The 27,146-nt window shown below is 45.2% G+C and overlaps 1 protein-coding gene across 1 annotated transcript in view; it reads left to right on the top strand.

The window, feature by feature from the left end:
* The window catches only part of TMEM171 (transmembrane protein 171), a 210,672-nt gene that overhangs the window by 165,908 nt on the left and 17,618 nt on the right, over positions 1 to 27,146 (top strand). The window contains exon 4 of the mRNA XM_078675271.1: positions 2,766 to 2,901. Within this exon, the coding sequence (XP_078531397.1) occupies positions 2,766 to 2,901 (136 nt within the window). The remainder of the gene's footprint in view (positions 1 to 2,765; positions 2,902 to 27,146) is intronic.

Raw genomic sequence — 27,146 nt, 5'->3', positions numbered from 1 at the left:
GTGCTTGCCTCTTACAGCACCAGCAGGTGCTACGCACAGGCTTCCATATTAAGGAAGTTGCCGGCGGAGGTCCGAGCAATGTATTTAACTTAATGCAAATATGATTATGATCATACATTGCTTGGCTCCTCACACTCCACCTCAAAGTAATTGTTTTCTGCTTTGTTTTTTCTGCCTCTGAAGCAACCATGATTCTGCTTTGTGAGCAAGAAAAGGATGATTTTCGCGAATTTGCAAATTTGCTTAATTATTTTGCTCACTTCTGTTTGATTAGCTACCAAAGATCCTGCCTGCCTGTGAGTGTATGTGCACACAAAATGTGCATGAGCATATTCACAAATATTTATATATTAATGGTGATTGTCACGAAAAACTTTACTCCTCTCTAGTTCCTTGGGCATATGACCTTTAATATATAGTTATTTAATCGAATTAAGTAGACGGTCTACTGTGTACTTCAGAATTGAAGCAGGGATATTTACTTCTGCTATGGAGTACGGATTGATGGGAATATTTATTACCTACTACGGGCAAAAGAGACTGGGATATTGACTCATGATTACACAACGGCGGACCATAACAGAACGAGCAATCTGACCCATGAGGACCCAAGAGTGGTTTACCCAGGCTATTGATGATTGGAACGTCTGAGATGAATTTATGTTGACCGACAAGATATTATAAGAGCCCTGAAGAAGTCAAATGTGCTAGATTTATGCACGACGAAACACGTGTTGGCTGCTTTTTCTATGGATTGAAATTCTGGAATAAAATATTGATTTGGAAGAATTATGGACTGATCTGTACCACTTGAACAATATTCTTGGGAAGAGGATCCTTATATGGACACTTACTAATGATTGTAAAAGTGCTTGGGGACACCTGTGTGTTTTTTGTTTATCTGCATTTGCGGATGATAGTGGGGTTGTATGGTAACCAACCTCTCATCCCCTTTTGAGCACTGTTGGAAACTTAATACATTGTACTATCCCCGATCTTGCTGCGCGCCCATTGAAGTCACTGGTTACCATTCGTTAAAGATAAGTTGTGTTTCTTGCAGGGGTGCAGCGAGTGACCTAAAGGTCAAGTTTGTTTTAAGGCTTCTCATGAATCATGTCTCCAAAGAGAAGGTGATAGGAAAGGTGTTATATTCCATTGAGATGCTGGTTGGAATGGCACACCTGTGATGCACTGTAGATTCCAGCTTGATGTCATCCCTGTGGCATCATTGACAGTTGGCCCAGCTGTGTCTGGCATGAACATCGTTTTGGGATCTTTCTCTAAAACCCGTTGTGGGAGGTTCCTCTAACGACAAGTTGATAGGAAGGAACAGACGTTTCATTGATGTGGGGGATTGGGTCAAAGTAAAACCTGGTGGCCATAGTAATTTCTTGAATAAATTCAAAGGACCCTACAAAGTTAAGGCTGTGGGAGGTAATTGGGTCAAATTGACAAATGGTCAAACATGGAATTTGAGGCGGGTGGCATTATATCAAAGGCGAGATGGTAAACATGTAGAAAAGTTAGAGCATAGCTCTGAATTTGAGGATTGTTCACCGTGGATGTTGATGACTGATGCTGAATTTTCAAGAGAACAACTTGCTGTTCCTTCGTCATTTGATGAGGTCATGGGGTCTGATGAACATTGTCTGGTTGCAAGGGAGGGAGATGGGTCTGCTGGTCCATCTCGTGTATTGAGGGGAGCTGGAGAAAGAAGAGTTCCAGCGTATTTGAGTGACTGTTTCTTTAGTATGCTTGTATTTCTCATCTAAGTTACTAATTATTTTTGTTTATTATTATTTTCATCTTTCCACATATTATAGTAGGTTTTTGTTTATTACTTTATTTTTTTTGTTTTTTGTTTTACTACAAGGGGGGAGATGTGTTTTATTCCATTGAGTTGCTGGCTGGAATGGCACATCTCTTGATGCACTGTAGATTCCAGCATGTCATCCCTGTGGCATCATTGACAGTTGGCCCAGCTGTGTCTGCCATGAACATCGTTTTGGAATCTTTCTCTAAATTAATAAATGTAACTTCAAGCTATTCATCACCTGTTTACCTGTATTTGATTACAACAAAAGGTATCTTTGTTAACCTCAATTATAGGAACTGAAAAGAAGAGTAAGAGCCTCTCTCAAGCAAACACTGGATTTGAAAATTCGAAATATCTCAAAAGGTAACCACAATGCGGCCTGAGATATGAGGGAATGGGGTATAAAGAAGGGGATAGGTTTGCCGCAGACCAGTTCCACCTTGGTGATGGCACAGCAATGGTGTTGTGGTGACTACCTTAAATCTTATTTAAGTACAAAAGTATGGTTGAGCTAATTTACGCCCTAGAGTAATATAACAGAAGGGCCAATAAAATCCTTTCAGTGTTTGCCTGAGTTTAGCTCTCCTCATTCTTTCTTTACAATATCAGTCTCCGGGCTAATACTTTACATTTGGGGAGAAGGCTTTTTGAAGTGTTTGCCTTATCATTGAGAACGTATCCAGCAGGGAGGGATATGTGTATGTCTAGGTATATTATGTGTATGTATCGTGACATTTTTGCTGCATAATGAATAGCATTGTACATTCTACTGAGTTAAAAATCTGAAATAAAAAAATATACATCAGTTTTGTATTCCATATAGCAAAGCAATTGGTCCAAAGTATAGATGTTAGAATTATCTATTCTCGAAATAACCAGAGGTTAAGCACCTGTTGCGTACAGCGCACCCAGCAAATATTGGCCATTGATACTTATAATTTTTCTCCAGGTGATGCTGTCTTGGTATTTCCGGCGCCACCTCCACCATATTTTGCTGATCCACACTCACCAGGGAGAAACAATCCGGGCTTCCGCTTGCAAAATGGTGAAAACCCTCCCTCTTACAGCAGTATTTTTGATGGCAGGTAAGACAAAGTTCGGCTGGTTAAGGTGTAAAGCGATGGAAACTCGTTGTGGAGCTTTTAGGGGTCTTGTTAAATGTTTTTATTTGAATTTTTTGCAGTTTTATATAGTGCAAACTTGGCCCAACAGCCTTAGAGCTCTTTATATGGGCATCAGTTTTCATTACTCCAGGTCAAATTCATTTTTTTTAAAGCATATGGAGATTAAGTGATTTGCCCAGGGTGGAGTCCAAGGTGGGGCATGATGTACAAAAATTCCCTTTACAAAAAATAGTCACAACTGTGCACCAGCTTTTTGTAAATTGTAAGGAATCTTGTAATAGGTCATTTCACACAATTCTGACTCGTAATGTTTTGTAATCGAGCTACCTCGTCAATTATCATGAGGTAAGTCATACATTTCTTCTCTCTATAGTTGGATGCCATCACAGAAATGAGGGATTTTAGCCTGCAGGGTTCAGCACACCATTATGCCTACGATTGCATTTTAAATAAAATAAAATTTTTTTTATGCTGACATTTTTACTGAAAGTAAACAGGAATGCATTGAAACATTTTTTGTTGTTTGAGCGTTGGCAGTGATAACTTGGACCATTGCCTTATCCCCCCCTAAAACATTTTTTTTAAACATTACGAAAGTAGCTTGGTCCCATGTGGACCCTTTCCTATTGCCCCATTCGGTTAACACCTCCTTTGAGGTATAAATGTAACATTCTGCAGCTGTATTTCAGCTGCAAAACATTGATATATACCTTTTATCAGTCGTTATTTGAAAAAACATCTCTTTCAAATAGCGATTTATTTTGTGTTTCTAAACTCATTTTGTGATTTGATAACGGTTTCCTAATCCAAAAAAGAGTTTCGTACATAACAAAAAGCCATTTTGCTATCTCAAACCCCGTGATTTTTGAGAATTGCAGGCTGTGCGGCCGTAAAATGGCTTTGGACATCAGGCCTCTGCTACTCTGTTCCAAAACCAGCACTCTGGCTGTTAGGTCACATCTCGACCCATTCATGGTTTATTCATATTTCAATGTTGTAAATCTTTATTCGGTAAAATTGCTCACCATAAAAGACAACAATATACATTTTAAAATACATTTCATCAAAATAGTACTAACAGCAACAAGGGATAACCATAATTAAAATATAACTGAGCACAATCACAATTAATAAGACCACGGGCAAAAGTACTCCGGACACTCAGAGTAGGTGGCTTCAGTTAACTCCGCTCTGAGTAGATAGTGGCCTGGCAATCATTCCCAGAGATCTTGATCTAATAAGCCAGGCACTACTTAAAAACTTTGCCACCCCGCATATCAATGAGGTAGATGATAGATCCGTTGAAATCACTCGTAGGGCCGAACGATGGCACCTCATCCCCAGTCCTTTACAAACTGGTTTCAGCCAGTTTTTCCGAGCCACTTTATACGCGGGGCAGGCAAAAAAGAGATGGGCCACAGACTCTTTGGGAGCCGCACAACCGGGACAAGATCGTGAGGGACCGTCCTGATTGGACCATCTTGAAGTAAATTCGTGTACCGGGAGGGTGCCGTACCTTAATTTTAAATAGAGGGCCCTGTCTAGCGGCTTGGTTATAAGGTCAAAGAAGGGTTCAAATTTCCTTGCCCACTTGAACTCAAGAAAACACTCAGTAAGTGAACCCCCTGTTATACTGCGTGATGCTTCGGCCTGAACCCAATCCCAATATAGTTTCTTGATCACCATTTTGGGCGGGGGAGCTTGGGACTCCCATACATCTCTCAACCCCAATTGGGAGACTAATAGCCTCACATTTTTCAACCAGCCAATTTTGTACCCAGTATCTAGTAAAATTAGGTCATCCAGACCTTCGGCATATTTGGCCAGCTCCTTAGTCCTTCTTAGGCGGACCCAAAAGAGCAGTGGGCGCAGCCTCACTATATCCCTTAAGGCACGCCTACCAAGGTCTAACCGCAGGGGGATCAGCGGGGTGGAGACAGGGAGGGCCACCACATCTCTCAAAAACTTATTTTCTGCTAAGATTAGCTCATTAACATTGTCGAACCCCCATAATTCGGAGCCGTATAGTGCAGCCGGGAGTATCTGGCCCTCATAGATGGCCATTACCGGAGACACTGGTTTACTAATTGATGCCCGGTACTCTCGCAAGGTTACCCCCGACACTCTTTTGTGGCCCAATAGCATTTTAGCCAGGTGATCCTTCCAGGTCATTCGGCTATTTATCCGGACCCCTAAATAGTCGAATGCCTCGACCAACTCCAGGGGGGTCCCGTTAAGCAGAAAATTATTTTTTAAATTTTTGGAGGGCGAAAAGGCCATCAATTTGGTTTTGGTGGTGTTGATGATTAGGCCTCTATCTGTACAAAATGAGGTGAATCGCTGCAAAAGTTTTTGCAGGCCTATCGGGGATTTGGCTATCAGTAAGGTATCATCAGCGAAGAGCAGAGTCTGAATCTTTTCCCCCGCCAGGGTTGGGGCATCCGTCTCTTCTCCTCTCAGATGGTCCACCACTCCATTCACAAACAAGGAGAAGAGAGTCGGGGCCATGACACACCCTTGACGGACTCCACTCCTCACTGGTACCCTGTCTGTCAGTTGGCCCTGTGTACCCCATCTGATCCTAGCATATGTCCCCTCATGGAGTCTTACAATTAGTCTCAAGAGTGAGCCAGGGAAGCCCATACTTTCCAGAGTCTCCCATAGTTTAGCACGAGGGACCAGGTCAAAGGCCGTCTTGAGATCTATGAAGGCCATATACAGGCTGCCCTTCTTGATGGTAACTGCCTTCCAATAGATCCCAAACAGACGAAAGACCTGGTCCATCGTGCCCACCCTCTGGCGAAATCCGGCCTGCAGATGAGAGAGAATACATTCCTCCTCCATCCAGTCGCCTACCCTGGAGATAATGACCCTGCCAACCACTTTCTGGATTATGTCTATCAGACTAATCGGTCTGTAGTTGGCAGGGTCATCTTTTGCCCCCTTCTTATACACTGTGACCACCTCGGCACCCTTCCATGAATCTGGCACGGGGTGTCCCTTTACTAACAAATTCATTATGGTAGCTATAAGATTAGCCCAGGCCAGGGGTTCAGCGATCAGAAGGTCCCCAGGGATCCCATCCGGCCCAGCTGCCTTCTTAGGGGTCAAGTGTTTAATTGCTGCCACTACTTCAGAGGCCGTGAATAAGCACTCAGTCTCCCCGCCAGGTACCATTCCCTCCCCACAAGCAACCAAGGGGCCAGTTGTATCTTCACTGCCGCCATATAGAGCTGAGAAGTGATTAAACCATTGCAGGCTAGTTATATGGGTTGCTAAAGGCTGGGTTTTACCCTGCCTAGCTCTATTGATTAAATCCCAAAATAACGTCGAATCCCTCCTGCTCACAGCGTCTGTTATATCCCTCCAGTGCTCCTCCTCCCAATCGCGCTTTGCCAGTGCTATTGCTCTCAAGTACTCCCTCCTGGCCGCTCTAACCAGAATAGGATTCCTTGAGAGCAAGGCAACTGACAAACTTTTCCTCTTCCCCTTGCAGTCCGCCGAATACCATGGATTGCTGGAGATGGGGGGGGGGGTCCTGTTTGGTCTAGAGGTTTTCCTTTTAGAGGTAAAATAGTGACTCACTTGGTCTATCATGCCTTTATAAGCAGAATCGAGGCTTGAGGAAAGGTTCGGAAAACTAGCAACCACCCGTTCCATTGCCTCCAAATCCCTGTGCAGGTCTTCGATGGTAGATTTAATGGTCCCTAGTTGGTCTACATTTAACTGAGCCTTATCCCATTTCAATCTGCGATTGTTTTCGTAAGGGATGATCTCTTTGGTTAATTTCAACGGCGCACTCACCCCTTTCTCTTTACTTTTGCCCCATTTAAACTTGCTGCAAAGCGGGTTATGGTCGCTATCCAGGGTGGGTACCACCTCCATATCAATAAGGTCGAACCACATACTAACGCTCATTAAAATGTAGTCAATTCTGGACGGGGCCGATAGCCTATTAAAAGTCATTGCGCCTGATATATCAGACCGGGTCCTACCATTGAGGGCTCTTAATTTGTGCTCCCTGGTAAGGGCATTCAATTGGATTGCCCTAGCAGACCATTTCCGAATGGGGGGTACCGTCAAGGGGGGGATAGACCACCTGGAGTCGTCCTCCTCAGTGCCTAGGGGATCATCACCAAGAAGGGGTTCGAACGTACAATTAAAATCACCACCCGCCATAATTCTGGCTGAAGGAGGACAATTAGCTAGAGCAGAATCTAGGCTCATTATGGTTGCTGAAGTATTATCCCCCGCAGCCCCTCTAGCATACACATTAAAAAGTTCAAGCCTAATCCCCTCGATGTGACCCCTAGAAGAAAGGTGCATTAAGTCATTACACTGAGTGTCATTGGAAACCATGTCCCAATCTAGATCAATTCTTAACCAGACTAAAAGACCTCCTGCTGGTCTACCCTTCCCTCTGCTTATCGCTGGGGAAAAGAAAGTAGTATAGCCAGATTTATCAATTGGTAACAGACACCAAGTTTCCTGAAACAGGCAGACATCGAACTTCTCAATGAATGCATGCCATTCAGGGATGTCTAACTTCCTTTTTAGCCCAGCTACATTCCAGGAAATCAGATTTATTACCCGAGGACCCTTGTGCACTGAAGAGGGCCCACCCATGGTCACCCCCCCCAAAACCATACTTTTCGTGCAAATTTTTCCCACACAACTAGATTGGTGACTATTACTCACACGACTAGATTGCCTGAGAGGTACAGAACAGTCAACAGTAATAGACATACCCGGGGCAGCAAGAAGAGCCATATTCGAGTGAATGATATTAGAGTCGTCTGTGGTTACCTCCTGGAAATTGTCACAAATACTTCCTCCTTGCTGGGGAACCACTCCTTGTCGACCACCTCCCTCCACCTTAGGCTGTAAACATCAATCGCAGTCCTCCATGCCAGTAAGCTGCGAGAACCTATTGAAAGTATCTAAGGGGGTGAAGGGTCTAAGATGCTCCATTGCACTATTGTGACTTAGGTGATGTCTCTGTGGAATCGTAGACCAACCAAACTGACCATTAGGCTGAAACTGATGCTGGCCATTTACATGATAATTACTGTTGTAACCAAACTGAGGATTGGGCCACGGGGCATAGGACTCTTCCCAATGGTTGGGGGGGTAAGAAACCGGCCTCGGGTAAAAATAGGTTAAAGGCCTAGGTGTAATAGAGTTTCCCCCTCCTGCGTATGGCCAGTTTAAAATGTAGTCTACTGCCCGAGGATCTCTAAAATTGACCACCACTAAATCCCCTTCAATGTCTTTCCTTATGTTGCCCAACCAAGGGATCCGTCTGACATGTACAATATCACCATCCACATTTGGGGCTATGGGCCTGAATGTCCTCAACCAATGAATTATTTTATTTTTCAGTTGGGCGTAACCTTCCTTCTTATTTTCTGCTAGTGGGGGAACCCCGGTCATAACTACTACATAGGGCACCGCCTGAGGTGGAATCTCCACATGTGGTACCCTAGTTAAGGGGCCTCTAGTGCCACCCCCTTCCCCCTGTCTCTCACTTCTGTTAACTGTAGGAGCTTTTGTCGCTGGCCTTTGAGGGCCACCTTCTGTCCCAGATACAGAGATATTCGGGTTCTTTGTGGGGTTTTGTTTATGAATAACAGGCACGACCTTACCCTGATGCTGAGACGACTGTTTAGACGACTGGAGTGGAGCAGAGGGGGTAGCAACTGGGGATTTTACAATCTGGTTAGACAAAACCCCAGTGCAAGATTTAGGTTGTATCCCCCCGCTCCCCTGGGCCTTGGTCAACGTAGCCATACTATTTATGGCAGCCTCTATTAGGGTCAATCTATTTTCGACTTTCTTAAGACTCTCAGTCACGGGTAGCAGCAGAGACCTCAGTAAAAGTTCGAATTCCCCTACAGATGGAGAAGAGGTCGGTATGTTTGTGGATAAAGGCCCCTGACTGATATCTAAGGCCACTATATTAGGGACCTCAACAAACGGAGTAACCACCGGTGATGATGCCTCAGGTGTTACTGTAGTTGCAACCACCATAGTAGCCCTTACATGTGTTGAGGGTAATTTAGGGCCTTTGCCAAAGTCTAAATGGGAAATTTTAACTTTGCCTTGTCCCACCCTTGATTTCCTTCTTTTTTTGTTTGGTGGTGGACCGTGTATCTGGGCTACCACTAGTTGTTTAGATTTCATTGTCTTAGGCTTCGGGGGGACAGCAGTGTGGCATGGAATCTGGGAGGGAGGGTCAATCACAATAGGGTCGAGGGACATACCAGGGGAAGAGGTGCAGTCACGCAGTAGAAGTGGGAAGCCTTCTTGGCTAACGGTTTCCCTCCCAAGATCAATTAAGTCCCCCTCGGTGGACAAAGAAACAGGCACAGAGTCAATAAAGGATCTGTTTTTCAAACTTTCGATTGAACGACGCCGCTCAGCCCTGCGTTCGGCCATGGTCAGTTCCTTCTCACCCTCGGACAGTACCTTGGGGAAATAATTGTCTAATGACCCATTGCGAAGTTTACCCTTCTTCCCAGGTGTCCCCTCATCAGATAGGGTAGCCATTAACTAACCTGTAACAGGAACTCACGGAGTAAATTTTAGAGAATGGGCCCAGCCCGGCCTACTCTGGCCTACGAGGGCCTCAGAGGGCCCGCCCTTTGCCCGGGCTTCGCCCCGGGCGCTCCCGCGCGCTCCCGCGCAGCGTAAATCGCTGGATTATATGGGCGTAAGACTGGAATGAGCTGGGCGGGGCGGTCAGGGAGAGTGGGCCAGGTGACAGGCCGGAGTATTGCCGGGACTCCTGGGAAAGCGAGTCCCGGTTCCTTCGCTCGCAGCCCTGTCTGTCGCTCACTCGCCCAGCTGGTTCCTATGACTCCTGGGCTCCGGTGGCAGCAACGGCGCAGCGGGACCCGCGAAGCGGGTACCGCAAGTTGTAACTTGTCCTCCCAAACGGCAACAGGAAACAAAGTGCAGCAAACGACCCCAATGGCAATGGAGAGCGGGGATTTTTAAATAGGTGAGCTGGGCGGGGCGGTCAGGGAGAGCGGGCCAGGTGACAGGCCGGAGGATTGCCGGGACTCCTGGGAAAGCGAGTCCCGGTTCCTTCGCTCGCAGCCCTGTCTCTCGCTCACTCGCCCAGCTGGTTCCTATGACTCCTGGGCTCCGGTGGCAGCAACGGCGCAGCGGGACCCGCGAAGCGGGTACCGCAAGTTGTAACTTGACCTCCCAAACGGCAACAGGAAACAAAGTGCAGCAAACGACCCCCTCATATTTCTATTATAAGTAGTGTTGGAAAATGGCCTTCTCTGAAGGTTCACCAGAAACTTTTTGCCCTCTTCCTCCTCTTTGTCTGACCTTGTTTTTGAAGGCTTTATGACTCTGAGCACTTTAGCACTGCTAACCAATGCTAAAGTGCATGTGCTTTCTCCTCTAAACATGGTAACATTGGCACAACACCTAATTGGCATATTTAATTTATCTGTAAGTCCCTAGTAGAGTGCAATACCTGTGCCCAGAGCCTGTAATTTGAATACTACTAGTGGGCCTGCAGCACTGACTGTGTCACCCACTCTAGTAGGTCTTTAAACCTGTCTCGGGCCTGCCACTGCCGTTTTACTGCCATATCTACTTGGCATCTAAAATCCCTTGCTAAGCCTTAAACTGCTTTTATTACCTGAGTCACCCCTAAGAAATGCATTAGATAGCACATAGGGCAGGGTGCTGTGTAAGTTAAAGGAGGACATGCACTGTTAGGTTTTGCATGCCCTGGTAGTGAAAAGCACCCCAATTCATGTTTTACTCGTCTGAGGTTTTCTCCTCTCATAGGTTAACATTGACAATTCCTTCTTACACTTTTAAGCCGTAATTTCTGATTGAGCTGGCGTAGCTCTTTCATGTTTTATATCATTGGAATGATAATGATAAATTCCCTTTGCTAGTAAAGTTGAATTTAATATCACTATTATATTTTAGAAATTTTAGAAAGCTGGTATCTCTCTAATTTTGCCATGTTCTGTGTCCCTACGTGTTCCCCATCTTATGTTGCATATCCATGATTAATATGCATATGTATCCCCCATGTTTGATTAAAGACGCAATTACAGTTGTGTCCATCTCTAGTATGCCAGTTTCCAGTTCTCGTGAAAGCTACGAGTATCAGGCCTATGTAAGGTTACGTTGCCACGTTTCTCAGTGTGCACGTTATTTCATTGAAAAATCTCCGTTTCTAGGCCTCAAAAGGGCCCGGACACCAGATTCAGCTCCTGTCTCCTGAGCCCTCGCTGAGGAGCGATACAGCCCCCACCTGTATTCCTGACCCTTCACTTACTTCCTGCCTCACAGTGCCCGGCTCAGCCTGGCTCTGCCTGCTAGTCTGCCAAGAGTATGTTATGATTCTAGTTATCAGTCCAGCCCTCTTTCTCTGCATTCCTTAGCTACTGAATCGCATCAATAGTTTCCGTCATCGTCTAGCCTTTACGTCTCCATGTAAGAGAAATACTGTATTAATGGTCGTTCAATATTCTTCAACACACACTACATGTAGAATAATGCATGCACCAGTCTTAGAGTCTGTTAGCCTTTACCCCGATAACTTTTAGTTTATATCAACATGTTCTCTAAACATCAGATACTAGATAATGTTTAGGTACATGTCGCCCTGACTCTCCAGACTTCAGTCTCTGCTCCTAGCGCAGAAGTCATAGCCCCCAGCTTCTCCTAGTAACACGTCATTGTCAGTTTACGCGCACCACTAGGTTAGAGGTCCCGGCTCCTTAGGTAGCCCCCTCCATGTTTTCGCCCCATTTATGACATATTCTGCTACGTTTACATCACATGTCTATGTACACGCCTCCTGTTACACCTACTTTCACCCTTATCTTTCGCGACTGTTACTGACCACACCCACTGCTCCGCCTATTGTATGTATTGTAATGCAATTGTTTTAGTATATATACTTGTGCACTGTTATTAAAAGTTACGCCAACGCCGACTCCGATCCTGCCCCCGGCAGCGCTGCCATCCTATTCCTGTGCAGGTTGTCCTGTTCCTGTCCTTATGCTGTATTAAACCTGCAAACTCCTACTACCTCGAATCTTGACTCTTATTTATTGAGCTATCTGTTATTACTATGTCCAGTCAAAAATAGATCCGGTATTATTTATTTATATACCACATAATGGCGCCCGAATAGGGACTTGCCCTTTCCCCACGCGCCGGTGAAGCCACGTATGCCCCCTGACCCTCTGCAGCCGTGACGGAACCATACCGTGCACGTGCAGATATTTCTGCTTCAAGTATCCCTCAGGCCCACGGAGGAGACGGAGGTTGCGGTCCAGCATCCAGACGAGGCGGTGGAGGAACGCGGCGAGTCCCGACCAGAGCTCAAGCCGAGAGTCCAAGGTCCGAGGTATCCGGAGGCCCACCCGTAACAGAAGTCCGAAGTTCGTCCGTCCGGCGTCGAAGCAGTCCAGTCCAGTCCGAGGCCTTCCGTTCTTGCTGCCCGGTGAGTACCGTTGCTGGGGTAGTATCTAGACAGGGTCAATCTAATTGACTCTGGTCCGTGGGTTTGGTGGTACACAGACCCAACACGAAGTGTCCACTTCGGTGGATGCGGGTCCTGACGTGTCTCTTTATGAGACCGGTAAGTTTCGTACTGTTTTAGCAGTGCATCTAGTTTCTGTTCTAGTCAGTTCTGTTCTCGAGAAAATTCATGTATCTCTGTTCTCAGTATTCCAGGTAATATTTTGTCAAAACTGTTATTCTAAATGTCATTCATGTATTTCAATGTCGTGGTATGAAAGTGGTGTAATTATCGTGTTCATTGTGTATTGTATTGTGTCTAGATTACAGTCCAGTCATGCCTTTGTTTTCCAAACTACGTCAGTTAAGAACTAGAAAAGGTCTGTTAGAAGAAGCAGTTCCTGTCCCGCCTAGGGACAGTCCAGGTCATTTTATGTATCAGAAGCATGGCATAAGTGCCATATTGTATCTAGATTTATGGGTGGAGTACACCAAAGAGTTAGAAGAAAAGTATAGATGGCCCGTATCAGGTACGTGGGATGCCGAGTGCATCATGCGAGTAGAAGAAGCATTATGGAAAAGGAAAGCCAGACAGTCACAGAAAGATGCCATCGAGTTATGGAGTTAAAACCGAACAGTCAGACAGACGGAGGAATGCCCTCATTAAGGGTATGTATCCTCTTCTTGCCGAGGGCTTGCCAAAAGCGACCCCGGAGACATCCAGTAATTTTCCGCCACCATTAGTTCCGACCAAGCTACGTCACAAACCGACCGCAGCTGATATTTTTATTTCGTCCTATTTGGACGACACAGTCCCAGAATATGCAAATCCTGTTCCGCCAGTTCCTGTAAATAATGTAAATCCTGCTCCTCCAGTCACCGGGGCACCCTTTGCAGTACCTGCTACGGTACCCCCGGTCCAGCCCATAGTACAACTTCCCGCCACATCAGCCACTCTGCCAGCACGAAGAGTATCAGTCGACGATTCTAGTTTAGGGGCCGCAGGAGGAGGTCCTCCTGGTACCCCGCCACCACACCAACGTGTAACGTTAGTCGAGTTACATGAACGTGCGTTACAGCGTACGCCCAAATATAAGTCCGTTGCAGACATCCGACGAGCTCTTACTGAATGCCGCTATGATCCAGTCACAGGCGATGATAGTACGGTTATATATTCCATACGTGTAAGACGGGTGACCGGGTATTTGGACACCCTACCAGATATGAAAGAAGATCTAGACAGAATATATCGTTTCATCCGTACAGGGGATGATCCAGAAAGTATTGGCGAAGCCATGTCTCAAAGGAAAGCTGAGATCCAGCTCATGATATTAAAGTTTCTGATTAATTGTTTAATAAGGGAACAAGATTATCCGACCAAAGATCCGGCTGAAATGAGAACCCTGACAAGGTGGAGTGATAATATAGCCGAGGGTAAGCACAGAACCATCAGTAGTATAGAGAGTATGTACAAGAAAATTCGTAAGGAAATAATAAGGTTACACGAACAACGTAAAACAGCACAAGTAAGCGAGAAAGAGAATGACTCTCCTACGGAAGAGGTAGAGGACGAGAATCCCGCCAGAATAGCGTATGTAGGTAAATCTAGATTTCCAGGCCGACATTTACGCCTAGAACACAAGAAAATCTTTCATCATCCAGCACCAGAACAAGGTTCTCTAGAACAAGTATTTCAAGCTACCGATCATATTTTGAAATCACGAATCGGTTATAGTGAGTTAAGTACTATGCATGAACAAGAACTAGTCCGATCAGCAGTCCGATGGACTACTGATTCTACCACTTTTCCAGACGAAATAGTGGCACAAATGTTTCTGAAATTGCCCCCAGCCGAGCAACGACTGGTGGGTATGTATATGATTCAGCACCTCATCACATTGTATGAGGGTCAACATTCTGATCCAGGTCCGTTACATGATGTCCTGAACGAGTTACTCCAGTATAGATGGAAAGGTTTAGGTACCGATTTAATTAGTGTCATTCTAGAACAGCGCCACAAATATAGTATGTTTTTGAACCCGCATTTTGTTCATGTCTCACCTCCAGAAAGTAAACCGTTTTACATAGATAGACAGAATCCGTTACGAGAAGTACACCCAGTCAGGACAGCAGATGGTGAAATGCAACGAGTATTTGTTTACACCCCTATCACAAAGATGGAACTCTTAGAGATGAAGAAATTAATTCCCTGTCACGACAAAGATCCAGCAGGGTTCCACCGAGAATTAAAAGACATACTCCGTATGGGAGAATATACGTATCCAGATATTATTAAAATGTTAAAAGTCCTGTTGCCTGCGGGCATATATGAAAAACTCAAAGAAAAAGAATGGGAGGTGGGAGAGAAAAAGATCGATTGGGCAGTTCTAGAAGCTGAAGATAAGATACGAGTACCAGGTACCGGTGTTGGAGATAAATGTAAAGAATTACCAGAACTGTTAATACAAGTTTTGCCTAGATTATTAGCCACTAAAAAGGAAGACTGGGATGCAATCTCAGCCTGTAAACAGAAACAAGATGAAGATACTAGTGATTTTTATTCTAGATTTGAAAAATGTTTTATTATAAACAGTGGATTGAAGACGAGTAGCGAGTCATACCCTCATCTTTTTGTTACTAAATTAGTCGAGAATTCAAGTCCACAAGTTAAGAATCGAGTTTTGAAAGTCGAAAGTACATGGCAAGCTAGTACCCCGTCCCAGATGTTACAGATGCTCCAGTATCACCAGAATAGAATCAGAGAAGAGCAAGAACACGAGAGAAAACGTATGAAAGACACGAAAATGAAAGTACTAGTTGCACAATCTATTCCTCAAGACAGTCAGAAGAGGGGTCCGAATCAAGTCAGTCATCCTGCAGCTCCCGTTAAAGGGACATGCAATTATTGTAAACAGCCAGGTCATTTCATAAACGAGTGTGCAGTTCTGAAACATAATATAGCTACTGGTAAAACTAAAGAAAGACCACGTCCGCCTAGACAAGAACAAGTTTCACAGACTTCTCAGCCACAGAATGCACAACAGACAGTTCCAGCACCGCAGCCTATTGCTGCAGCTCAGCATGTTACACAGCAGATGTACCAGTACGCACAGTCCGAGTATCCAGAGTACCAACAGTACTCATGAAACAGCCTAGAGAGGGAGCTAGGCTTGCCTCTCATCGAGATTCCTGTAGATCAAGAAGGTCCCTATGTTCATAGTCAAGTACTAGGGAAAGACAGAAAGTTTCTGATTGATACAGGGGCAAGTAGGACCACTATAAGTCACGCCGAAGTTCCAGGGGCTCCGCTCTCAGGCTCTAGAAATGTTTCCCTTGGATTTTCAGGAAAGCCTATTGTAAACGAGATATCTAAGCCAGTTACTTTAGAAGTGGGTCCATTGTCCCGCACTACTGATCTATTACTTACAAAATCATGTCCAGAAAATTTGTTAGGCATTAAGACACTGAAAGAATTAGGTGCAGTTATTTGCTGTTCCCCCGAGGGAATACGTTTGTTTTTACGTGACTTCAAGGGTCACTATGTATTACGAGATTTTGATCCGAGATTGTCTAATGTCCCGCAGCATCTATGGGCGCAAGGTCCAACTGATGTTGGTTTCATGCAGATCACACCTCATCGTGTGACTCTCAAGCAAGGTATAGTCCTGCCACGAATCAGACAGTACAGATTACCACCTGAGGCTGTAGCAGCCTTATCCAAAATTATTGACGAGCTCATGGCTCAAGGAGTAGTTGTAGAAACTGACTCCAATGTATGTAATTCTCCGATCATTCCAGTCATGAAACGTACTGATCCAAATGCACCCCCAGTATATCGATTAGTGATTGACCTTCGAGAACTCAATAAATGTATTATTCCCCAGTATCCAGTTGTTCCAGATATTTCTTCCTTATTGACAACCATTGATTCTGAAGCCACATTTTTCACAGTCATAGACCTCAAGAACGCGTTTTTCAGTGTCCCCATTCATCCAGACAGCCAGTACCTTTTCGGTTTTTGTTTAAATGGAAGGAGCTATAAATTTACACGAGCTCCTCAAGGTTTCACAGAAAGTCCTAGTATTTATAGTCAAGCACTTAAGAGACAACTGGACAACATTCACATGCCAGCTGACACTGCCCTGCTCCAGTATGTTGATGATCTACTGATCACAGCCCGTTCTGAACGTGCTTGCGAGCGAGCGTCACTTACAGTCTTGTATTTCCTAGCCGAAATGGGGCACAAGGTGTCCCCTTCAAAACTTCAATTCTGTGTCCAGCAAGTGATCTACTTAGGCCACTTACTGTCCAAGTGGGGTAGGCAGTTGACACCAGACCGTATCCAGTTAATAGCGAGTCTTCCTCAGCCCAAGACCCAGAAGGAGGTACGTGCTTTTATCGGCCTTACTTCTTATTGCAGACAATGGATTCCTCAGTATGCATTTCTAGCCAAGCCACTGATACAGTTAACGACACAGGAGGCAGCCGTATCGACTGTCCTCCCTTGGACATCTGAACATACACTTAGTTTCAATGAGTTAAAGAAAGCTTTATGCCAAGCTCCTGTTCTGGCTACACCGAACTACAGTAAGCCTTTTACACTTTTTGTTACAGAACGTGATGGTACAGCATTATCTGTTCTCACGCAAGATCAAGCAGGACAATACAAGCCCTGTGCTTATTTTTCGAGCACACTAGATCCAGTAGCCCAGGCTCTGCCTGCGTGCCTCAAGTCAGTTGCAGCCACAGCACTAGCTATCAGACAAAGTGATTCCATAGTATTAGGACATTCCTTGACAGTACAAGTTCCACATTCCGTGGAAGTTCTTTTAAACCGAACACAGACCCAGCACTTGACAATTGCACGTTTGACAGGTTATGAACTGACACTATTCCAGCCACACATAGAAATCAGACGCTGCAACGTTCTAAATCCTGCTACATTGTTACCGTCAGTTAATTCGAATCCTGCCACACACGACTGTGTGGAAGTAGTTAATACTATGACTAAGCCAAGACAAGATCTGACAGACATTCCATTACCAGATCCTGACCTGACACTTTATGTGGATGGTTCATGTATGAGAACAAGTACAGGAGACCTAGTAGCCGCGTATGCAGTGACTACTGACACTGAAGTTATAGAAACACACCGTATTGACACCCTGTCTGCTCAAGCAGCAGAGCTAGTTGCTCTGACCCAAGCCTGCATACACGCCAAGAACCTGAAAGTTAATATTTACACAGATTCACGCTACGCATTCGGAGTTGTACACGACTTCGGAGTGCTCTGGCAGGAGAGAGGTTTCATGACTTCTCATGGAACCAAGATTCAGCATGGTCTCCTTATTCAAGCTCTGTTAGATGCCATACATTTACCGACATCTATTGCTATCATGAAATGCAAAGCACATACGAAAGTTACTGACATTATTTCCCAAGGTAATGATCTAGTAGATCGAACAGCCAAGCTTACAGCACAGACACCAGACATACCAGTTAACAAGACACCGACATCCACTCTAGAACAGACTACCTGTATGACAGTTAAGGACCCTACTCAAGATGTCATAGATATCCAGTTACATGCTACTCCCGATGAAATCAAGAAATGGTCCGAACAAGGAGGGGTCCAGACAGATCAGGGATGGGTGACGAAGGGTAAAGCCACATGGTTTCTCCCCGACTCTATGGTTCAAGTCATTATCAATACCGCACATAGTCCAGCACATTTAGGAGAAAAAGCTATGTTAGACAGTATCCAGGACATTTGGTTCAACAAGCATTTACGAGCTGCAGCCAAGCAGAAAGTCCGTACCTGTATGATATGTTGCCAGTTCAATCCAGGTAAAAGTGTCCCGGTGGAACAAGGTGGATTTCAGCCCCCTGACCACCCTTTTGAGGTCCTCCAGATGGATTATATTCAGATGGAGCGATGTCGAGGTTTCAAGTATGTCCTTGTAGTTGTGTGCGCTTTGTCCAGGTGGACAGAAGCATATCCAGTCCCAGATTACACAGCCGCGACCACTGCCAAGCAGTTGGTTCGTGAATTCTTCCCCCGTTACGGACTCCCTAGGGTCGTATATTCTGATAACGGCCAGCCATTCTCATCTGAACTGATGAAACACGTTTCCCTGTTGTTAGGGTACCAGTGGAAGTTCCATTGTGTACGCCATCCTGAAGCAGCCGGTCTAGTAGAGAGACATAACCAGACCCTGAAAATACGCATTGCTAAAGTCTGTCAGGAAAAAGGTGTAGTTGGTTAGTTGCTCTGCCAGTCGCTCTGTTTTATATGCGCATGGTCGCACATTCCAGATCAGGTCTGTCCCCGTACGAGGTCGTTTTTGGCCGCCCCCCGAATATGTGGGGTACACCTAGACCTCGAAGTATTACAGATGTTTCAAGTAATATGCTGACAGATTACCTAGCTTCCTTGATGTCTGCCCTACACTCTTGTCGTTCACAGGTTGCCGCCGCATTTCCAGACAATACCGAGGTGGCACCGCATGAAATCGTTCCCGGAAATCTGGTTCTTGTAAGGAACTTTGATCGTTCAAGTCCGCTGGAGCCCCGCTGGAAGGAGCCCAAGCAAGTCCTCCTGGCCACCCGTACTGCCGTCAAGCTGGAAGGCAGGAAGGGCTGGGTGCATTTGTCGCATGTAAAGAAGTTTTATGGACTAAAGACTGTTTCCAAGAACATATCCAAGGATTTTAAAGACTGCCAAAGTACTATTCTCAAGGACTGCCCCGCAAAAGACATTGATACAAATCCCTCCCTGTTAGAGAAAACTCCGCAGCAGGAGTATAAGTTAAAATTAAGGTCTAGTAAAATAAGTCAGCCAGTTTGATTGTCTAAGTCCTCCCCTAGGTGAAACGGTTAGACCGGTTTCTGACATGTATAAAATAGACCCCCATAGAGAGAGAGTTAGTGAGAACTCTAAAAGTTGCATTATTATTTTATGTTTTCTGCTATATCTCAGCCTTATGATTACCTGCATAAGTTATGCATTGTATTTATATTTTCCAGTTTCTCATGTAAATAAGTCTTCTAATACTACAGTAGAGCATACGTTTAGTGATCTGCCTCCTCATGAACTATCTTATCGTCTTGCTATGCGAAATAATTCCTTTATCCGCATGTTACATTATTCACACCAGACCAGCAATGCCACTAATTGTTGGGTGTGTGGTCGACTCCCCCCTTTCCAGACACCGAAGGGAGTTCTGCCACTTTTTCCTTATCCATTTTCACATAACGGTTCATGTGGAGCATGGTCCACGTTAACGTCATCCTCAAATGATATGTCTTTCCTGAACTGTACATGTTTTCCAGACAAGCAAGGTCTTCCCCACAGAACAGGGTTAGATCTAGAAAATGAAGTTTATAATTTGGGTAATTATTCTTCGAATTTCATGGTCCTGAATGTTCAGTCTGATTCTACTCCAGACTTACCTGCTATGTCAGTATTACCAGTCAAAGGTGAATTATGTGTCAGAAATAATGGTTCCGTACATGTAGGACATAGTGATTGTACTACTATTGTCAAGTATAGTGACAGTGGGAACGCTATTTTCAAAGCTTCACGTCATTCTTATTTTGTTTGTGGTCAGACCGCATATGTTCGTCTGCCCCTCGATTGGGAGGGAACTTGTTACATTGCCTTCCTACTGCCACCAGTTTTTCTAGCCCCACCTGACTATCATAGGAACTCCCACCTAGTACATACTAGACACAAGAGAGACCTCCCGATTGTCGATTATACTGAAACTGCTCTAGAGCAATACATAGATATCAATAAAGGTGTCTTCCCCTACTTAGGTACTGTCGTGAATAGTAAATTGATACGTAGATTGACCAGAACACTTGAAGCAGTAGTGATTGAGACTACTTCCGCTCTAGGTAACTTAACCGAAGAGCAATCCTTTATGAGAATTGTTGTGCTCCAGAATCGTCTCGTCCTTGACGTCATACTGGCCGATAGGGGCGGGGCATGTAGAGTCATCGGATCTAGTTGCTGCATTTTCATTCCTAATAACGCGCCGTCTGTTTATTCAGCTATAACCAGACTCCATAAAATTGCCCATCTGTTACACCAAAATCCAGGCACCTGGACATGGTCCGGTTGGTTCTGGAATATAATTTCCGCCTGGGGATGGAAAGTATTGTCCTTTCTAGGTATTGCAGTAGCGATCATATTTAGTTGCTGCCTCTGTATACAATGTGGCCCTGCGATTTGCGGCATTTGTGCTACCTCTTGTATTCCCAGTCCCAAGTCCCGTCCTAAATCCCGTTCCAAGACAATTCGAGACGAGCAAATGATACTTTATGAGATGATAGATGGTATCATGAATATTGATGTTTCCTGATGGAAACGTAGTGACAAGGAGGGAATGTGGAAAAGTAAATTTTGCCATGTTCTGTGTCCCTACGTGTTCCCCATCTTATGTTGCATATCCATGATTAATATGCATATGTATCCCCCATGTTTGATTAAAGACGCAATTACAGTTGTGTCCATCTCTAGTATGCCAGTTTCCAGTTCTCGTGAAAGCTACGAGTATCAGGCCTATGTAAGGTTACGTTGCCACGTTTCTCAGTGTGCACGTTATTTCATTGAAAAATCTCCGTTTCTAGGCCTCAAAAGGGCCCGGACACCAGATTCAGCTCCTGTCTCCTGAGCCCTCGCTGAGGAGCGATACAGCCCCCACCTGTATTCCTGACCCTTCACTTACTTCCTGCCTCACAGTGCCCGGCTCAGCCTGGCTCTGCCTGCTAGTCTGCCAAGAGTATGTTATGATTCTAGTTATCAGTCCAGCCCTCTTTCTCTGCATTCCTTAGCTACTGAATCGCATCAATAGTTTCCGTCATCGTCTAGCCTTTACGTCTCCATGTAAGAGAAATACTGTATTAATGGTCGTTCAATATTCTTCAACACACACTACATGTAGAATAATGCATGCACCAGTCTTAGAGTCTGTTAGCCTTTACCCCGATAACTTTTAGTTTATATCAACATGTTCTCTAAACATCAGATACTAGATAATGTTTAGGTACATGTCGCCCTGACTCTCCAGACTTCAGTCTCTGCTCCTAGCGCAGAAGTCATAGCCCCCAGCTTCTCCTAGTAACACGTCATTGTCAGTTTACGCGCACCACTAGGTTAGAGGTCCCGGCTCCTTAGGTAGCCCCCTCCATGTTTTCGCCCCATTTATGACCTATTCTGCTACGTTTACATCACATGTCTATGTACACGCCTCCTGTTACACCTACTTTCACCCTTATCTTTCGCGACTGTTACTGACCACACCCACTGCTCCGCCTATTGTATGTATTGTAATGCAATTGTTTTAGTATATATACTTGTGCACTGTTATTAAAAGTTACGCCAACGCCGACTCCGATCCTGCCCCCGGCAGCGCTGCCATCCTATTCCTGTGCAGGTTGTCCTGTTCCTGTCCTTATGCTGTATTAAACCTGCAAACTCCTACTACCTCGAATCTTGACTCTTATTTATTGAGCTATCTGTTATTACTATGTCCAGTCAAAAATAGATCCGGTATTATTTATTTATATACCACAGTGGGTGACAGCTTCACTTCGTTCATTTCGTCTAGACAGCCACACACAAAGGAAGGCTAGGTTTGAGTGCCCATCTGCATCCTGATGACTCATCCTGGGCAGGATGGGAGAGAGGAGCTGACGCAACTCAACAGGGAGTGTCCTGTCCCAACACAAAGGGTTGATTACCCCCTTGTAGTGAGTCTGGAGCCAGGGCTAGGAAGAAAGGACATATATGCACTTCAAAGACCCTTCTTTGAAGTCACCCCCACTTCAAAGGCACAACTGGATACAAGTACTAGGTCTCTGATCCCACCAAATCTGACACTTCTGGACCTGTAAAGAAACTGTCAGGAAGGACTGCTGTGTTGCTACAGGGCTCTGTCTCTGATGGACTGCTGCTCTGGAAGAACTGCTTTTCTGTTGTGCTGCCCTGTTGCTTGCTTTCCTCTGACCCTGCTGAGGAAGAACTGGAATCTACTTGAACCCATGATCTCTAAGGGCTTGTTGGCTTGCCTCTTGTTTTTGAGACTCTGGGATACCAAACTCTCACCACCAGCTCCTGTGCCTGGTCCATTCGAATTGGACTACAACAAGACAAAATATCCACAGGTCTATCTCGTCTACAAATGGATTACAAGCATGCCATGCAAATGAAGACCTCTAGTTTGACCTGAAAAAGTCATTTTTAAAAGGAGGGAATCCCATCACTCACTGAAGTGACATGCTTCATCATCTGGGATCTCCTCTTGGTTGCAAAACCTAGTACAACCAAGGGCTACACCCCTCTCACTGTGAGGGAGGAGCTCAAGGATGTTTTGAAAGGAAAAGTTTAATTACATTTGTAAAGGTGATGGGCGCAGTGCAAAATGAGTGCACAGTGATGTGAAAGTTAAAATGAACTATCGGAAGAAAATGTTTTTATTCAATATCTACTGATGATCAAATTAAAAACAGTGCAGATGCAGTTTTGAATATGTCCAAAAGCATGATCAAAACCATTTGAATTGGACCCAGGAGCTTGCTCCAGTCGAACTGACTCATCTCCTGTCTTCATGTAGCAGAACCGACTCATTTTCGCTGTTACAGGATCAGAATTGGTGCATCACACTTAGAACTAGCACATAGCCTTAAAGACCGACACATCAGAACACTGCATTGCCGCTGCCGCAGTGTGGTAAGATTGAAGAATCCTCTAGATTACATGGAGGAAACTGGGCGCATCATCTACGACTCCAACGCCTCTCGTTGTCTTCGGAACCAGCGCATTGCCACTCTTGTGTGGAAAACTGACGCATCACCTCTGCTTCAGGATCGACACTCTCCTCTCTCAGCTGCGTCCCGCATCTTGCTGTTGTGACACGGATCAAGGTACCTTGTTCAGTGGGCCTTGCGTGGCTCCTGTATCCAGTCTGCACTCCATGGATCTCGGCCTGAACTTTTAACTTTGACCCAGACTACCGTGACCAGATAACCCCCATAGGTACTTACTGCTTCTAAGATGCTATTTTTACATTTAATGTTGGATTGTCATTGAGTTTTTTTAAATTTATTAAAATCTTTTTCTAAACTAGTGTGGAGTCTTTTTGTGGTGTTTTCACTGTGTTATTGTTTGAAATGTTATACAAATACTTTACACATGCCTCTTAAATTAGGCCTGCTTGCTCTTTATCTGTGAATGAGAATCCAATTCTAGAATAAACATAACCCTGTACAGTGTGATTAGGCACTGTAGCAATGCATACGGGCAACGGAAATAGATAAGAGAATAATTAGGTAAGAGACCCTACTCACCAATTTGAGAGCGTGGTGCGATGTAATTAAATTACTCGAGGCCGACCGGATTGTATAAAGCAGAAGTGAGATAGTCAGTCCTTTTAATTCCTAATCCGTCAAAACCTTGCAGAATGATGCCCCGTAGCGTTCTTATCTAGCGATAATCTTCACAGGGCGGCTCACCTTATTGTTGTCTGAGGACGAAGTCAACCTATCTCTCCTTCGGGACGCGATCCGAAGGCCGATAAGTATACCTGCAGGCTGCAGCCTACACGCGTGCGTGTACAGGCACAGCCGGACAGCGCATGCGCAATGTGTGTGCTGGCATGGAGCGATAGAGAAGGCTGTCCAGTGGCAGCCGTTAGAGTGGTGCCCCATTCATGTACAGAATCAGTCTCAGGTCATTACTGATAAGTCTGAATCATGAGACAGTTGTGTTTATGTGAAGGTTCGGTGTATTCATTTGTAGTATTTACGGGAAAGAGGAAGCTTTCTCAGCCTTAGTCACTAGAGCGCCGTCATGCCTAGCCAGTAAACGCTACGCATTAATGGGCCTTTGACACTCGTTTGACACAAAAGTGGAAAATCAGCGTTTGTTCATTTCTGATCATAAAACAATCTGTTATGTTTTGTGAATGTTTAGTGAATTCACGGGAAAGATAATTATGATAATTATTTTGAACACAGTAGTCACTGGAGCGCCGTAAATGACTAGCCAGCCAGTGACCACTTCCGCATTGATAGCCATTTGACACTCGTTCCGCATACGGCTCCATGGTACAGTAATTAGCAACATTTTAACATGGATAATATAATGTGGTTCATCACGAAAAACGTGAACAATACAGTAGACTGTGTCATTTCACAAGGTTGCATAGTTAATGTGGCTTATAGCGTAAGTGTCAGCAAGTATGGCAGAATTAAAAAGGGTAAGCGTACTAGATAACGCAACATGCAGCCGAAGCAGCATTGTTCAGGGCTTACACATGAAAGCTAATTACAATAAGACACTGCTTGTAGGAACATGTTTTCAGGCAAAGATTATACGCATCGATTCATCTAGTCAACGTACAAAAAACAACTAGGGTGACATAATGGTTGTGAGAGTCCTGTTCTTAAGTAAGGATAGGGTATCAATTTAGATCCAAGGTCTGCTACCTGATCGGTTGGACTAGGGGAGGCTAAGTATTTTTTATTTTTTTTTTAATTTAAAAAAACCTTTATTGTGCCTTACGTTAATACACAGCCAGTGGCCTACAACCCTTCGGGCCGGCCGCAATCATGTACTGATAAATAATCTGCCCCCGAGAGGGCCTCTTACGGAGTACAGCAGTGATCAGCCAAAATGGTAAGTCAAAGGTAAATTGAAAGGCACATTACGAAAGAGAAAAAGCGGATCAGTAAAGGTTCTTGTTTTCTGTTTTTTAGAAAAATAACAAAAACGACAAACAACAAGGAAATCACATTGCGGTCATCCTGAAGCAAGTAGCATGACGTTTAGCTGAGTATTTGGACTGCCCCCTGTGTCCATAGTTGTCAATATCTGCTGAGTAAAGTAAGCATAATTGGTTTCGGAATAGCCCGGACTTTCTTACACGTGGCTGTCCACAGGTCCCCCCCTTATCCTCCCTCACACCCGGTTCCCTGATCCTGGCCCTCTTCCCCACGTCATTCCTGGACATTCCTCATCTCGTTCCCCAGGCTTATCAGTCCTCTTCCCCTTCTTCATCAGACCCTATGGGGTCCTCCTCTGGCAGTGGTTCACCGATTTCTCCCCGGTATGCATTCCAGGGGGTCCATATTTTGTTCCATTTCCTTGGGCACGCGCGGCCTGAGTATACTGCCCTCTCTGTCACCATCGCCCTGTCCATATTCTTGCACCACTGTGTTTTTGTCGGCAGGTCCGCCACTCCCCAGCGCTGCGCTACATCACGTTTGGCCACCATCATGCCCAACGTGACCCAAAGTTGGCCATATCTGGACAAATCGTTTGGTCCCCATATGTTTAGCAGACATGTTTGCGGCTCAGGGAGAAGTGAGGTCCCTAGGGTCTGTGACACTGTGCGCATTATTTGCCTCCAATACTCCTGGATGCGTGGGCAATCCCATATCGTGTGGTAAAACGAACCCTCTTCCCCACAGCCTCGAAGACAATAAGGGTGCTGTGCTCTGTGAATGCGGTGTAACGTTGTTTTTGTGTAGTATACTCTATGTAAAATTTTGAGTTCAAGTTCAAGAATTTATATAGCGCACTACTCGCCCATAGGGTCTCAAGGCGCTTGGGGAGGGGGGTCATTATTTATCAAATATCCAGGTTTCAAGTTCTTTTCTGAAGGAGATGTGGTTCTGTGTAAGGCGGAGGTGAGTGGGGAGAGAGTTCCAGGTCTTGGCTGCCAGGTAGGAGAAGGATCTACCTCCCATGGTGGATCTTTGAATACGCGGAACTGCTGCGAGGCCTTGACTGGAGGATCTTAGTTGGCGGGTGGGTGTGTAGAAGGTTAGACGAGTGTTGAGGCATTCGGGCCCTAGTTTGTAGAGGGCCTTGTGTGCGTGGGTGAGGAGACGGAATGTAATTCTTTTGTTGACGGGAAGCCAGTGGAGGTCTTTCAGGTGTCCGGTAATGTGATCTTGGCGAGGGATGTTCAAAATGAGTCTCGCTGATGCGTTTTGGATGCGTTGGAGTTTTTTCTGTAATTTGGCTGTCAATCCTGCGTAGAGGGTGTTTCCGTAGTCTAGTCGACTCGTAACCAGTGCGTGGGTGACGGTCTTTCTTGTCTCGGTGGGGATCCAGTGGAAGATTTTTTTTGAGCATACGGAGTACGTTGAAGCAGGAGGATGATACGGCGTTGACTTGTCTGGTCATCGAGAGTGAGGAGTCGAGGATAAAGCCAAGGTTGCGTGCGTGGTCTGTGGGTATGGGTGCTGAGCCGAGATCCGAGGGCCACCATGAGTCGACCCAGGCAGAGGGGGATGATCCTAGGATGAGCACTTCCGTTTTGTCTGAGTTAAGTTTTAGGCGGCTGGGTTTCATCCATACGGCTACCTCTTTCATGCCTTCGTGAAGATTGGTTTTGGCGGTCTTGGGGTCTTTGGTGAGGGAGAGGATCAACTGTGTGTCGTCAGCGTAGGAGATGATGTTAAGGTTGTGTTGACGCGCGATGGAGGCGAGTGGACTCATGTAAACATTGAAGAGGGTGGGACTGAGTGATGAACCTTGTGGTACACCGCAGATGACTTCGGTGGCCTCTGATTTGAAAGGGGGAAGTCGGACTCTCAGAGTTCTTCCAGCTAGGAACGAGATGATCCTGTCCAAGGCTTTTCCTTTTATGCCTATGTTGCTGAGTCGTTGTATGAGGGTGTTGTGG

Source organism: Lissotriton helveticus, chromosome 2_1, assembly GCF_964261635.1.
Source record: "Lissotriton helveticus chromosome 2_1, aLisHel1.1, whole genome shotgun sequence".
Classification (NCBI taxonomy): domain Eukaryota; kingdom Metazoa; phylum Chordata; class Amphibia; order Caudata; family Salamandridae; genus Lissotriton; species Lissotriton helveticus.
This window is presented reverse-complemented; position numbering and strand designations above follow the sequence as displayed.